Below are 15302 nucleotides of genomic sequence, written 5' to 3'. Positions count from 1 at the left end.
TTGTGGGGGTGCTTTGCTGCAGGAGGGACTGATGCACTTCACAAAATAGATGGCATCATGAGGGAGGTAAAAGTATGTTGATATATTGAAGCAACATCTCAAGACATCAGTCAGGAAGTTAAAGCTTGGTCGCAAATGGGTCTTCCAAATGGACAATGACCCCAAGCATACTTCCAAAGTTGTGGCAAAATTACTCAAGGACAACAAAGTCAATGTATTGGAGTGGCCATCACAAAGCCCTGACCTCAATCTTATAGAATATTTGTGGGCAGAACTGAAAAAGTGTGTAGGAGCAAGGATGCCTACAAACCTGACTCAGTTACACCAGCTCTGTCAGGAGGAATGGGCCAAAATTCACCCAACTTATTGTGGGAAGCTTGTGGAAGGCTACCCAAAACATTTGACCCAAGTTAAACAATTTAAAGGCAATGCTACCAAATACTAATTGAGTGTATGTAAACTTCTGATCCACTGGGAATGTGATGAAATAAATAAATCATTATCTCTACTATTATTCTGACTATTATTCTGATTGACCTAAAACAGGGACTTTTTACTAGGATTAAATGTCAGGAATTGTGAAAAACTGAGTTTAAATGTATTGGACTAAGGAGTATGTAAACTTCCGACATCAAATGTAGATATTCTACAATAAGTAGTAGCATTAGAAGGTGATTTCAGACAGGTCTGATTCAGAGTTATGATTTTTTTTTGTTACTGATTGCTGTATTGTCTTCCTCTTTTTCAGTGTCTTTGTGTGGAAATGCCTATAAACCAGAGTCTTTTCTCCACAACCATGCATTCAGACTCCTTAGCCTAACGCAGTAAGTCTTGGATTCTGACAAGAATGCAGCCAGGATCCCAACGCCTCAAGTGTCTGGCTACGGTCAATATTTTGCCTGACATGCTGCAACTATGTCTCCCCATCCACCTGTGGGGGAGAATGGGGTGCAATACGCTAATCACTGTAGTATTAATTCAAGTCTAAGCATTAGGCAGAGCAGGTAGCTCTTTTTCTAACAAGAAATTACTTTGAAGCAGATTTTTTGCCACTAGAAAATGGTGGATTTTCTGTCTAAACAAGAAATTACCATTTGTGTTTACATTCTCATCTGCTTGTAATGAAGGACACATGAAAATAGGTTGCCACGCCAGCTATTGATTTATATTTAAACCATTGATAATGGCTGGGATTCAATCCGATTGTGTATTGTCGACAAGGGGGCTCTTAAAGGCAATGTTCCTGCGCTTGCGGAGATTTCATTCACAGTAAACGCTGCAAATGTCAGCTCAAACTGAAATTACCTTTAAAACCTCAAGTCTAAACCCTGTCTAAGGGGGGGGGATAACATATGGAATTTTTTAATATGGTAATACCAATGATTATTTAGCTATTAGATTTGTAATTTTAAGACCCATTAAGGTATCAAGACAATATATATAAAAATTGGATGAAACATTGACTTTGGCATTACTGCTATTTGCCAATAGAAACACATTTAATAACAGATTCACTACATGGAACAACAAATAGTTCCCAAATAATCTAAAGGAAGATTGTTTTGAAATGTCTGCCCAAATTCTGAGAGATAAGAAAAATCAGGAAACTATATATATATTTTTTAAATGTACATGTATTTATCCCCCTTAGTTTAGTGCCTAAAATATCTTCATATATACTTCCATTCATCAGTATCTGGTACCTGGGTCCTTCAGACGAGTCTTGTGAGCATCCTAAAGCAAAACGGAGAATACCATCCTGTGAGTCTCATCCTTCAATAGAGTGGTCATAATAGTTTTTAGGCCAAACCGTTCGGACGCTAGACATTTTCGTTTTGTGAGAAGAATGATTTTCGGGATGTCTCATGGTCTGACAAAACACCGCTCTAGCTCTGCGACCTTTCACCGCAGATAGGGAAGGGCGATATCGGTGGATGCGGTGGATTGAGACGCAACGAATGCAAAAAAAAACATCTAGTTTAAACAGACGGATTTTGATGGGGATTCTTTTTATGTTAGTAAGATTTCCACAGGGCGCAGAAATTGTAGGCTAAGGGTTACATTTCGCATTGTCAACAGCGCTTCAAGAATTGAATCCCAGCCAATGTAGAGCAAAAAAAGTCGTTTTCCCATAACTTATTTTTAAGAGCCTTTTCCATTGAACATTAAACTTAAGTGCCTTTATGAATATTTCTACTGGTCTTATATTTTTTTGCAATTTCAGTTGAAATAATTTTGTACATGTCTGGTGCTATTAGATTGTAAACTTTTACTCATTCAATATGCAGAAAAGGGCATTGCTTTGCTGCTGTTTAAGTTAATGCATAAACATCCAAAGTATGACGACATGTATTATAGTATGTTAATAGCTAATGAAAATATTTAAACGTTACTCAGTGATCTGACGTTCAATGTCCAGCTTGTGAACGTCACAGAAATGGCAGTGAGCATTCTTAGTTTGTCAATGTTACTTACACTTTGTGGAATATATTGGTGAAATGTTCTTCCATGTAACCATAGTGAAAATAATCTAATACACTGAAGAATACTGTTTTAATCAAGATTCACTTCCAGTAAGGGATTTCAGTGGTACTTCAAAGGGTGGCTTTAAGGTTAAGTGAAATTAGACAGTCGAGTGACCTGTCACACCAAAGCCGACTATGCAGTCTTACTCAAGCCCTGGTCATCTTTCCATTCTTCTGTGTTCGTCTGCTGTTGAACTCTTTGCCTCACCTTGCTGTATTTAGTCAGTCAAGCTCACTGTAATGTTTAGCTATTGTGGCAGCAATATCTCAATATTGTTACTATGTGCATTCTTTATAAGTATGAATTCATGTTCCCAGTTAAGTCATTTCGTTTTGTACAAGACTGATTGTCCAGATATTGTTTCATATTATTTGTATCATATTGTAAATTACTCAAATATGCTCAAATGCATGAATTTATTTTTTAATCAAAATTACATCTTTGTAGAGTGAGGCAAAATTATTGTATGAATGACAATCATGGTTGTTTTATACCAATTTATTGTAAGTGATTGTGTGCCAACATAGATGTACAAACGTATATGGAAATATTAAATGAACATGTATACAAAAATCGTAATCATTTGTCCAATGAAAGTTGAATAGTTAGACAGGGGTATCACTCAAAAGGCACATTGAGCTTCTCTGCCCCCAGTTGAACTTTCGGTGGTTCAGACTTCGTCATTTCGCTTTTACCTTCAGATGAATGCACGGACTAAGTCACCGAATAAGACCATCCGCTAAAATCACTCAAGTGTACCTTCAGACTAGGTTGAGACAATGGCAATTCTTGTACTGTTAGTATTTACAATGTACTAGCATTCCTACATGCTAGTTAGAAAAGCATTGAGTATACTGTAAATTCCTATTCAACAAAAAAGGTGAAGTGACAGCCAAGCATTTAAAACATGCCCTGGATAGGAGCAAGGGGTTGTTCAGGCAGAGCTATAGTTTCTGCACCCTCCATTACCTACTGAGAAATAAACACAGTAATTCATCTAGAAGCTTTATTGTAATTGTTTATATTTCACAATGCATTCCACAAACAGAAGAGTTCATTACAATTGTATGAAGTAACATTCACAATTACTTGCATAAACAATGCTTGAAGTTACCAAGTAACATAATTTTGCAGCTTTAGATAGGGTCCACAGACAGTGTTTCATTTTTTTCATCTTAAGTTGTTTGTAAACGTGTTAGAGTTTAACTAGGCAGCTGCATGAGGTGAAATCATTAAATGCTCAATTTTTTTAAAAGTTCTAAATGTTTCTAACTACAAATACTCAGAAGCATGAAGTGCTATGGAATAGCGCCCTGCTGGTATTAGACCATCGCCAAGCACAATGACACATGTCAAGCACACTCAAGAGTCACTGAAGAAGGCTAGAAGCTATGAAACTACAGTCGATCAATAAAACAGTAAAATCACAAACACCACCAACTTAATCATACCAAAAAAACTCAGGTTTCCTAAGTTCTCCCTCTTACAAAAAAAAGACAAAGCAATTCCAATTGTCTGAACACTGCGTCAAAGAACAAATGAACCAGCCCATGGAACACAATTTCCTTTCAACATCCATCACTGGTCATGTCCAAGTGCAAGATTAAAATATATATATATTTTACATATTCCAACTAGCTTTTTGAGCCAGATAGCATGTTATGGTCAAATTAGTTAATCAAAAGGTGGCAATACTTGAGCTATAGAATACTGATAATCCAGGGTGTTTCGGGGAACACAAGGAATTCTGAAATGAAGAGATTGTGAAAATAACAGTGCTGCATACCACCTTACACACCACCCCAGCCCAGTGCCACCCACCCTCTCTCAAAGGACTTCAGGGACTGACCGGCATTTCTTTCTTCAGTCAGCCTTCACACGCTTCAGTCCAGGGACTTTGGCCTGGACCCTGAAAGTGGAAAGAAGCAAAAAGCTTTAGTTAAAAGATGTTGATATGCTTAAAAAAATACTAAAATGAAAGCGCTCATTCTGAGTAAAACACCCTTCTACAAATACCTCAATTCAACATAGGGCCTACTTTATCATACAAGGGTCAATTATGTAGGCAGGAGTGCAGACATGTAAAAAATAACGTAACACCAATAGTTTAAAAAACGTAATACAAAATCCAGCCAAAGGTTCCTAGCAGATATTACAAAGTACATAAATATAAAGTGGCTACGTTTTTGGGTAATCCAGTTCTGGTTCTGAATGAAAATTAATTCTGAATACAAGGGCTGTGTTCTTCCTGTTTGCATGTTGTGTAAATTATTTATAATACAATTTAATTTTTGCAGAACCTTTAAAATGGTAAAATGATGCAATATGTGTCTGATAAATGTGAATAAATGGTTAAAATCAGTGGTATAAGAGTGATTTAATTCATTTGTCATCAATTGGAGATTCACATTTTTTCAAAACTATTAGATAATTTCCTTGCTTTGTTGGTAAAGGATTTTAAACGATCAAGTCGGATTAGACTGCTACACAGCGCATTCGGCAGTATTGAAACCCCTTCCCCACATTGTTACAGTCTAAAATTGATTACATTAATGTTTCCTTAATCTACACAATACACCCCATAATGACAAAGCAAAAACAGTTCGAAATGTAGCTAACTTAATTTAAAAAATGTAACATCTTTACATAAGTATTCAGACCCTTTGCCATGAGACTTGAAATTGAGCTTAAGTGCATCCTGTTTCCATTCTAGCCATGCCCCAAACGTTCCCTGTGCCTGCACCACTTACTCATTGCTAGCTCTAGCCTGTCCTGAGAAACCACTGCACTCACTGGGAGTCTGGGCTGCGTCACCACTTATGCTGCACAGAAGTTACACACACATATATATATATATTTTTACACCCCTTTTTATCCTCCCCCCAATTTTGTGGTATCCAAGTGGTAGTAGTTACAGTCTTGTCTCATTACTGCAACTCCCGTACGGACTCGGGCGAGGCGAAGGTCGTGAGCCATGCGTTCTCCGAAACACAACCCAACTGCTTCTTGACGCAATGAACATCAACCCGGAAGCCAGGCACACCAATGTGTGGGAGGAAACACTGCACACCTGGTGACCTGGTCAGCGTGCACTGCACCCGGCCCGCCACAGGAGTTGCGAGTGCGCAATGAGACAAGGATATCCTTACCGGCCTAACCCCGTCGCCCCATGGGCCTCCCGGTCGCGGACGGCTGCGACAGAGCATGGGCTCGAACCCAGAATCTCTGGCAGCACAGCTAGCACTGCAATGCAGTGACTTAGACCACCTTACAATACAATAAGATACCAGGAGTAGCTTGCTTGAAATCATTATGCAAAATATTTTCATTTTCAAAGCGGATCGTCACCAAACATGAACTAACTTAGTCTACCCCGCCTCATCTCTCCCAGTCAAGATATTTTCTTGAGCCGTGTGTGTAAATGTCATGGGCCTTAAAAAGAGGCAGCGTACACATTTATAAAAAGACTAATGCTATTCTATGCAAATGTTGAGTATAATAAAATAAGTCAAACGGAAAGGAAACATTTTGTCACCCCATGAAAATCAGCCAAAACAAGCTAAATAACTCCATGCATGCACATCCTATTGAATATACATGTATTGTGAATATGACTAGGCTACATTCATTTACCCAGATTATCAGAGATTTACCATTCAAATAAATCAGTGTTATATAGATTGATTTTAATGTATGCATTAACTAATCCATTATACACTCAATTTGGCTTTGGTAAAAAAGCTATTGAACTTTAAAGCCTGTCTGGATCAAGTACCATTGTGACTTTGGCCAATATGCCTTTTTTTGACATAGTATCGGGGTGACGTTGAATTGAACCGTATACAAAATCTGAATGGTGAAAGACCCATTGAAATCCCTTAGAATGTATGCGTTGCCACCCTAGGGTCATGAACTATGCAAAGCAAATTCATAACCGATTTTTCCAAAACATAAAATACTGTCAAATTTGAAAACTAGGTGGATATGTAAAATAAGCATTTTAATAAGCACTTAACAGTTCATGCCAAACACATGCACCATCTATACAAAAGTTGTGGACAACCCTTCAGATGAGTGGATTTGGCTGTCAGGAGGAGGGATAATGGTCTGGGGCTGTTTTTCATGGTTCGGGCTCCCGAGGTCCATACCTCGCTTTTTGGTACCCTTCGCCAGATTTGTGCCTCAACAGAATGCCGTCTCGAAGCTCTACGGACGACCTCATGACTTGGTTTTTGTTCTGACATGCAATGTCACCGGTGGGTCCTTATATAGACAGGTGTGTGCACGCATTACCAAATCATGCCCAATCAATTGAATCTACCAAAGGTGGACTCCAATCAAGTTATCAAAACATCAAGGATGATCAATGGAAACAGGATGCGCCTGAGCTTAATTTCAAGTCTCATAGCAAAGGGTCTGAATATTTATTTTTAATTTGCCTTGTTCAGGGGCAGAACAGATTTTTAACTTGTCAGCTCGGGATTCGATCTCACAACCTTTCGGTTACTAGTCCGACGCTCTAACCACTAGGCTACCTGCCGCCCACGAATATTTGGAAGATGCATCTCTCATTACATCACTGCCAGGATAATTCTATTTGATCCACCACAATTTATTTTTCAACAGCTTTTTAGGACTGCAATTGACCTGGTTGTTCAAAGAGTTTTGGATACTTTCTTTACATTTTTCCTTCGCATTACAACACTGCCAAGATATTCACATTTTGTCAACCAGTATTTACTTACGTTGCAATAATGTCTTTGACCCGCTTGTTGGCCATCCCCACATAATGGTCAATCTGTACCTAAAATACACAAAACAAAAATCATTCTAGTGAAAAGCTTAGGTACAATATTAAACTTCCACTTGACCTTGAAGTCAATTGATCAACATTTCAGTTTAGGTGCGAATGTTCTATGCTTCCCTCGTCAGATCAACATATTTTTTATACATTTATCAGCAAATAACAGCTCATACCTTGTACTTCTCATAGATGATGGGGAAGCTGAACATTCCAACCAGACCTGGAGAGAGGGGGAGAAGGTTGACACCTGTCAGTAAGCCACTATGTCTGTATACAGATTAAATATTGCATGCGAGCATTGCGCCCAATTTGACTGGAGCTAAATTCCCAAAGGCTGGAGGGTCTGCCTTCTCGCACGCTCTAATTTCTCTACAGTTGTGCTCACGTCACAAGGTCAGGGTAACCCGGCCCAGCATGCATTTGTAGTCTACTTGTGTGCTGCTATAGCCCCTTGCTTTACCTGCTGTCGGAGTACGCTAAATATTTTAATAAAGAAACTGATAGAACACGTGCTAAATCAAGGTGACTTACAAAGATAAGGACCAAGATGATAAGGACACTGATGTCGTGTCCTCAACTAAAGAATAATTGTGAAATCTGGAAAGACACGTCTCCCAAAAACATGATAGTAAGTACACAATGTGCACATGCTAAACGGGAACAAAGTGGGTCGGTGTGTGTCATGGTAGCAAAGTACACTGCTCAAAAAAATAAAAGGGAACACTTAAACACAATGTAACTCCAAGTCAATCACACTTCTGTGAAATCAAACTGTCCACTTAGGAAGCAACACTGATTGACAAAATTTCACATGCTGTTGTGCAAATGGAATACACAACAGGTGGAAATTATAGGCAATTAGCAAGACACCCCCAATAAAGGAGTGGTTCTGCAGGTGTTGACCCCAGACCACTTCTCAGTTCCTATGCTTCCTGGCTGATGTTTTGGTCACTTTTGAATGCTGGCTGGCGGTGCATTCACTCTAGTGGTAGCATGAGACGGAATCTACAACCCACACAAGTGGCTCAGGTAGTGCAGCTCATCCAGGATGGCACATCAATGCGAGCTGTGGCAAGAAGGTTTGCTGTGTCTGTCAGCGTACTGTCCAGAGCATGGAGGCGCTACCAGGAGACAGGCCAGTACATCAGGAGACGTGGAGGAGGCCATAGGAGGGCAACAACCCCAGCAGCAGAACCGCTACCTCAGCCTTTGTGCAAGGAGGGGTAGGAGGAACACTGCCAAAGCCCTGCAAAATGGCCTTCAGCAGGCCACAAATATGCATGTGTCTGCTCAAACGGTCAGAAACAGACTCCATGAGGGTGGTATGAGGGCCTGACGTCCACAGGTGGGGGTTGTGCTTACAGCGCAACACCATGCAGGACGTTTGGCATTTGCCAGAGAACACCAAGTTTGGCAAATTCGCCACTGGCGCCCTGTGCTCTTCACAGATGAAAGCAGGTTCACACTGAGCACATGACAGACGTGACACAGTCTGGAGACGCCGTGGAGAACGTTCTGCTGCCTGCAATATCCTCCAGCATGACAGGTTTGGCAGTGGGTCAGTCATGGTGTGGGGTGGCATTTCTTTGGGGGGCCGCACAGCCCTCCATGTGCGTTGCCAGAGGTAGCCTGACTGCCATTAGGTACCCAGATGAGATCCTCAGACCCCTTGTGAGACTATTTGCTGGTGCGGTTGGCCCTGGGTTCATCCTAATGCAAGACAATGCTAGACCTCATGTGGCTGGAGTGTGTCAGCAGTTCCTGCAAGAGGAAGGCATCGATACATCAGGTCTCGCTCTATCCACCAACGCCACGTTGCACCACAGACTGTCCAGGAGTTGGCTGATGCTTTAGTCCAGGTCTGGGAGGAGATCCCTCAGGAGACCTACGCCACTTCATCAGGAGCATGCCCAGGCGTTGTAGGGAGGTCATACAGGCACGTGGAGGCCACACACACTACTGAGCCTCATTTTAACTTGTTTTAAGGACATTACATCAAAGTTGGATCAGCCTGTAGTGTGGTTTTCCACTTTAATTTTGAATGTGACTCCAAATCCAGACCTCCATGGGTTGATAAATTTGATTTCCATTGATCATTTTTGTGTGATTTTGTTGTCAGCACATTCAACTATGTAAAGAAAAAAGTATTTAATAAGAATATTTCATTCATTCAGATCTAGGATGTGTTATTTTAGTGTTCCCTTTATTTTTTTGAGCAGTGTATTTATAAACTAACAGTCTGATCTTAAACGTTCATTTTTGTTCTACTATCTATACAATAGGCCATAAGCCCAACATGCCTGCCTGGCATATTCCCACATTCAAGGAGCTTTTCATTTTGATTGGGTTATTGCCTAAACCTAAGCCTACCCATTACAAAAACAAAAAAAATACATATATATATATATATATTATTATTTTTTCTTAACTGCAACTCTGCCCAGCCAGGCAGGCGTGGAAGTGAAGTGAGTCAAAAATGTCATAAAAAGCCTTTATGCTTAAGTCTCCAATTATCAACTTTTTCAAACGGTATCTTACCTAGAATAAGGAGTGTGAGTCCGTTGAACAAGGCACCAACATAGGTGAGAATCCACATCAGCACAGCAAACTGGATGGGAGAAGGATAGGTTTTAATTCAGTCTGTTCAGAACACTCAGCCTATTAATGGGTTGCAGCATGTTGTCACAATATTGTTTTGAACATTCGTTTTAAGACCAGCTGACCATACTACTCCATAGTCTCAATTGGTGCCAATTAAATTAAATTAATTAAACATTTTAAATGTAAAATGTAATTAAGATTATCTGAAGTGCATTACTGTGGCTTGGAAACACAATGACATTTCAAAATGTAGACAAATTAGTAAGAAGTTTCTGTAATCATTTTGATGTCTCCAGAGACTTTAGATGCAGTACAACTTCAGCTAAGATTGAGGGGAGAGCGCCGACATTCTACCTAGCTAATGTTGGCATTGTTAGCCATTTCTGATGAACTCTGCTAGCTCATGGCGACATGGCCATCTCTATCTTAAACTTAACGAAATCATGATGGCAAAGTTGTTTTCTACTAATTAGTCTAATTAAGCAATGTCAACGTATTTACAGGCCATTTGCGTAGATTTGACCAAGTCATAAGCAACTGTTCTGAAAGACTTGGCATTAACCATCTGTCAGAAATCAATATGCTGAGGCATCTGTAGAACGTTGAGAACTATGGCAACGACGCGACCGAGTGACAGAGGTGCAACCATGAGCATGTAAGAGGCTATCTTTCCATATATTGATTAGCAAAGCCGTTCTATGACAATTTCACTCAAAATGTTGCTTATTCCTTCCTACGGAGCTTAGGTATGTTAACATGTGAGGCTGTTGTAATCCAGGATCACATGCATCCTTATAAAGTGATATCCAAGGTTTTGCGTAGCTATTAGGGGGTTGAACCTGAACATTCCCAACTGGTTAACAGTCAAATTCCCCCTAGACTGAGTAAAAATAAAAATATATAATTAATACCAAAATATGTAGCCTACTCCTAAACAAGCACCATATTTCCGTGCAGGAGGTTAGCCTACATACTTAAATCTTAAATTTGCATTCTTACCTTGAGGGAATCCACTAGGTCTTCAACAAGAAAGAGGCGACGCAGCTCTATGACTGTTGTGTTGAACCGTGCCAGAGCACAGTCGCTGTACTTATGGACGGTTTCCTCTGACAGACCCACATCCTGCTTCAGGTACAGCCTGCAACACCACAAAACATGAGCGGCAAGACAAATCCTGAATCTAAACAAGGTGTGTTATCATTCAACAATGGAGTTAACCCACATATGTATAAACTCATGACTGATTCAAATAGGTCCAACCAGACCCCCTCTCAGCCACATAAGGGGGGCCGGGGGTAACACCTCACACCCTGTTGTAAATCAAGGAGAACTTTCAGCATCTCCCTCTACAATTTGCACCACAGGAATGAGCCCGTTTCAGACCTTTTCCCGTGGAAACTAACACATTCTAAAGCAAATACTGGAACAATATTTCTAACATGGAAAGTGGGGAATGGTCAGGAGTGATCTGGAGAACACTGGTGAAGTTTCAGTTATTTTGTGATGTCATTAAAAATGTTAAAGGAAATACTGTAACTTTAAAAGTATATATGTCCATCCTGTGTTGTGCATGAAATATGAAGTGTGTGTGTGTTTTTAGGAGCCATAGAGTTCTACGTCGACTTTGCAGTGACTAGCCACGCCCACAAGTGAGGTCAGAGAATGTGTCAGCCTGACAGACCAAGCCCTTTGAATGAACTGTGTAAAATGGGTTAAGAATTTACACATCAGACCAGAGAGAAGTAGCGCTGCAGCTCACATTTAAAGTGGTTAGAACTCAATCTCAACAAGGTAGAGACGATAAAGTCACGTCCCGGACAATCACTGGTACGGCTGATTAGCTGTCCTCAGTAAAGTATCTAGAAAAGCACATTTAAGTGGGACCATTCCATTACTGTGTTCAAATCATCATATTACACTACTCCCATCACCCCACTGGAACCATCTTCAAAGAAACATCTTCCAGAGCAAATGGAAGTAGAATAAAATCTGTAATTCTGTTCAGGACTACACGACAAGTCACCGGATATCGGACGACTGCAGAGGAGAACCGTAGAAGACTGGTGGGGACCCCTTTCGGACAATCAGAGCCTTATAAGCGAAGAGGTCCAACATCCTTTCCAAGAAGGCCTTGTCTTTTCGGATTTTCACATAAATACATTCATGATTTCCTACTCCAAGCGGGTGGTGGTGTGCAAAGTATAAGTGAGAGTAGTTTCTAAACGTAACAACGTTAAAAGGTATGTCCCTCTCTCTTGTAACAAGCAGCCATTTTGTTGTCAGTCTGCTAGGGACCTGTTTCTAATGTATTAAGTGTGTATGTTTATACTGTGTTACCATTTAGTTAGCAAATAAAATAAATACATTTGTGTAGTACTGAATCATAAGTAAGGCTGGGTTTTTTGCAGATGCACGACTGTTCAGAATGATGATATGATACGAGGTTATGATTAATAAGTTAACTGTTTATGGATGTGATAGGTAAAGACCTTTAGAGTTTAATTCGGGAGATTGTAACTTTAAAGAACAGCTCCCGTGGTGCCCCAAATCCTAGTGAGTTTGTTACACGATTAATTTAACCGGGTAACACTTAAACAGTTGATTAGATAAGTCATTAGATTAATGAAAGTAAAGTCACGACACTATTCTAGTCAAGGCTCATCCTAAACTACCCTCTGTACACCTTTTTTCTATTCATATATAGTGTCCCATACTCTCTACACACCATCATATACATTCCAGACTGACATTGCTTGTTCTAATATTTATATATATATTTTTTATTTGCATGTATTGTTATTACTGCACTGTTAGAGCTAGGAACATAAGTGTTACGCCATACCTGCATCATCTGCAAAATGTGTACAAAACAAATAATTAAATTGTTTCTTGTTGAGGTTATTCACAAAATATGGGCGAGGGGTCTAGAAACCCCTCTGAAGCCTACAGGTTGTCGAGGAGTGGTTGGCCTTTTTGCACATCAGATTGATTTCTTAGAACGCAAAGCCAAGAACCGAGCTTGACCGGCTTAGTTATGATTTTCTGAGCACTAGTCACAATCCCTGTAATCTTAAACCAAGATAATTCAATGTTAATGAGTGGTTGGTGAGAATTCATAAGGCTTTAAGCCACTGCCAGGAATGGGGATAACCGGAGTAGCAGCTCTGTGCGACAGAGTCAGAATGTTTACTCTCAAATAAGAGACATGTCCCTTTCTCCCTCCTTGGCTGGGAATAAATCTACTTCTGCAACCCAATCATCTAATCAGACCAATATTTTACTCCAACTATAAATTAGCCAGCAGCTGAATAATCATGTTCAAATTGCATGATTCATAAAACGTGTAGTTTCAATTCAGTCATTTAACTTCAATTCAATTCCTGAAGTGACTAAATGGAATAATCCACAAAAAGATGCACTCTTCAGGAACACTGCCTTGGAACAGTGATCACTGAAATGTATGTGAGATGCCAAGGTTACTCTGCTGTATAGGACTCTTAATCTGCGTATTTGGAACAAGAGATAGTCCAGAGAGCAGCTGAGGCTAATGCATGCATGATGTATAGAATAGAATATATGGATGTTTTCTGCAATACATCATGGTGTATGTTGAGCAGTGGAGTAAAGTACATAAGAAAAAAATACCACTTTAGTAGTTTAAAGTATCTGTACTTTACTACTTATATTTGACAACTTTTACTTCACTACATTCCTAAAGAAAATAATGTACTTTTTACTCCATACATTTTCCCTGACACCCAAAAGTACTTCTTACATTTTGAATGCCTAAGAGGACAGGAAAATGGTCCAATTCACACACTTTTAGCAAGAGAAGACCACTGGTCATCCATACCGCCTCTGATTTGGCATACTCACTGAACAAACACTTAATTTGTGAATTATGTCTGAGTGTGCCCTTGACTGAAAAAGAGAGAAAATTGTGCCATTTGGTTTGACATTTATGATGTATACTTTAGTATATTTTTGCAATTACATTTCCTTTGGATTAAGTATATTTAAACCCAAACACTTTCATAATTTTACTCAGGTAGTACTTTACTTGGTGACTGTCACAACTCATTTTCTATTAAGGTACAGTGGGGCAAAAGGGCATTTAGTCAGCCACCAATTGTGCAAGTTCTCCCACTTGATTTGATTTGACTTAAAAAGATTAGGCCTTATGAATTTATTTGCAAATTATGGTGGAAAATAAGTATTTGGTCACCTACAAACAAGCAAGATTTCTGGCTCTCACAGACCTGTAACTTCTTTAAGAGGCTCCTATGTCCTCCACTCGTTACCTGTATTAATGGCACCTGTTTGAACTTGTTATCAGTATAAAAGACACCTGTCCACTACCTCAAACAGTCACACTCCAAACTCCACTATGGCCAAGACCAAAGAGCTGTCAAAGGACACCAGAAACAAAATTGTAGACCTGCACCAGGCTGGGAAGACTGAATCTGCAATAGGTAAGCAGCTTGGTTTGAAGAAATCAACTGTGGGAGCAATTATTAGGAAATGGAAGATATACAAGACCACTGATAATCTCCCTCGATCTGGGGCTCCACGCAAGATCTCAACCCACGGGGTCAAAATTATCACAAGAACGGTGAGCAAAAATCCCAGAACCACATGGGGGGACATAGTGAATGACCTGCATAGAGCCGGGACCAAAGTAACAAAACCTACCATCAGTAACACACTACGCCGCCAGGGACTCAAATCCTGCAGTGCCAGACGTGTCCCCCTCCTTAAGCCAGTACATGTCCAGGCCCGTCTGAAGTTTGCTAGAGAGCATTTGGATGATCCAGAAGAAGATTGGGAGAATGTTATATGGTCAGATGAAACCAAAATATAACTTTTTGGTAAAAACTCAACTCGTCCTGTTTGGAGGACAAAGAATGCTGAGTTGCATCCAAAGAACACCATACCTACTGTGAAGTATGGGTGTGGAAACATCATGCTTTGGGGCTGTTTTTCAGCAAAGGGACCAGGACGACTGATCCGTGTAAAGGAAAGAATGAATGGGGCCATGTATCGTGAGATTGAGTGAAAACCTCCTTCCATCAGCAAGGGCATTGAAGATTAAACGTGGTTGGGTCTTTCAGCATGACAATGATCCTAAACACACCGCCCGGGCAACAAAGGAGTGGCTTCGTAAGAAGCATTTCAAGTTCCTGGAGTGGCCTAGCCAGTCTCCAGATCTCAACCCCATAGAAAATCTTTGGAGGGAGTTGAAAATCCGTGTTGCCCAGCAACAGCCCCAAAACATCACTGCTCTAGAGGAGATCTGCATGGAGGAATGGGCCAAAATACCAGCAACAGTGTGTGAAGACTTACAGAAAACATTTGACCTCTGTCATTGCGA

At 40.2% G+C, this 15302-nt stretch overlaps 2 protein-coding genes across 10 annotated transcripts in view; one reads left to right on the top strand and one right to left on the bottom strand.

The window, feature by feature from the left end:
• Positions 1-3095, top strand: part of LOC124038315 (echinoderm microtubule-associated protein-like 6) — a 100003-nt gene extending 96908 nt beyond the window's left edge. For all 4 annotated transcript variants that reach the window (XM_046354040.1, XM_046354038.1, XM_046354039.1 and 1 more), the window contains one exon: positions 749-3095. In XM_046354040.1, coding sequence (XP_046209996.1) covers positions 749-773 — 25 coding nt within the window. In that variant the 3' untranslated portion in view covers positions 774-3095. The remainder of the gene's footprint in view (positions 1-748) is intronic.
• Positions 3096-3526: 431 nt separating this feature from the next.
• The window catches only part of rtn4a (reticulon 4a), a 32220-nt gene continuing 20444 nt past the window's right edge, over positions 3527-15302 (bottom strand). For all 6 annotated transcript variants that reach the window (XM_046354041.1, XM_046354043.1, XM_046354044.1 and 3 more), the window contains 5 exons: positions 10931-11069; positions 9869-9938; positions 7504-7550; positions 7272-7330; positions 3527-4435 (listed from right to left, as the gene is read on the bottom strand). In XM_046354041.1, coding sequence (XP_046209997.1) covers positions 4390-4435; positions 7272-7330; positions 7504-7550; positions 9869-9938; positions 10931-11069 — 361 coding nt within the window. In that variant the 3' untranslated portion in view covers positions 3527-4389. The remainder of the gene's footprint in view (positions 4436-7271; positions 7331-7503; positions 7551-9868; positions 9939-10930; positions 11070-15302) is intronic.

This window comes from Oncorhynchus gorbuscha, linkage group LG06, assembly GCF_021184085.1.
Source record: "Oncorhynchus gorbuscha isolate QuinsamMale2020 ecotype Even-year linkage group LG06, OgorEven_v1.0, whole genome shotgun sequence".
NCBI classification, from domain to species: domain Eukaryota; kingdom Metazoa; phylum Chordata; class Actinopteri; order Salmoniformes; family Salmonidae; genus Oncorhynchus; species Oncorhynchus gorbuscha.
This window is presented reverse-complemented; position numbering and strand designations above follow the sequence as displayed.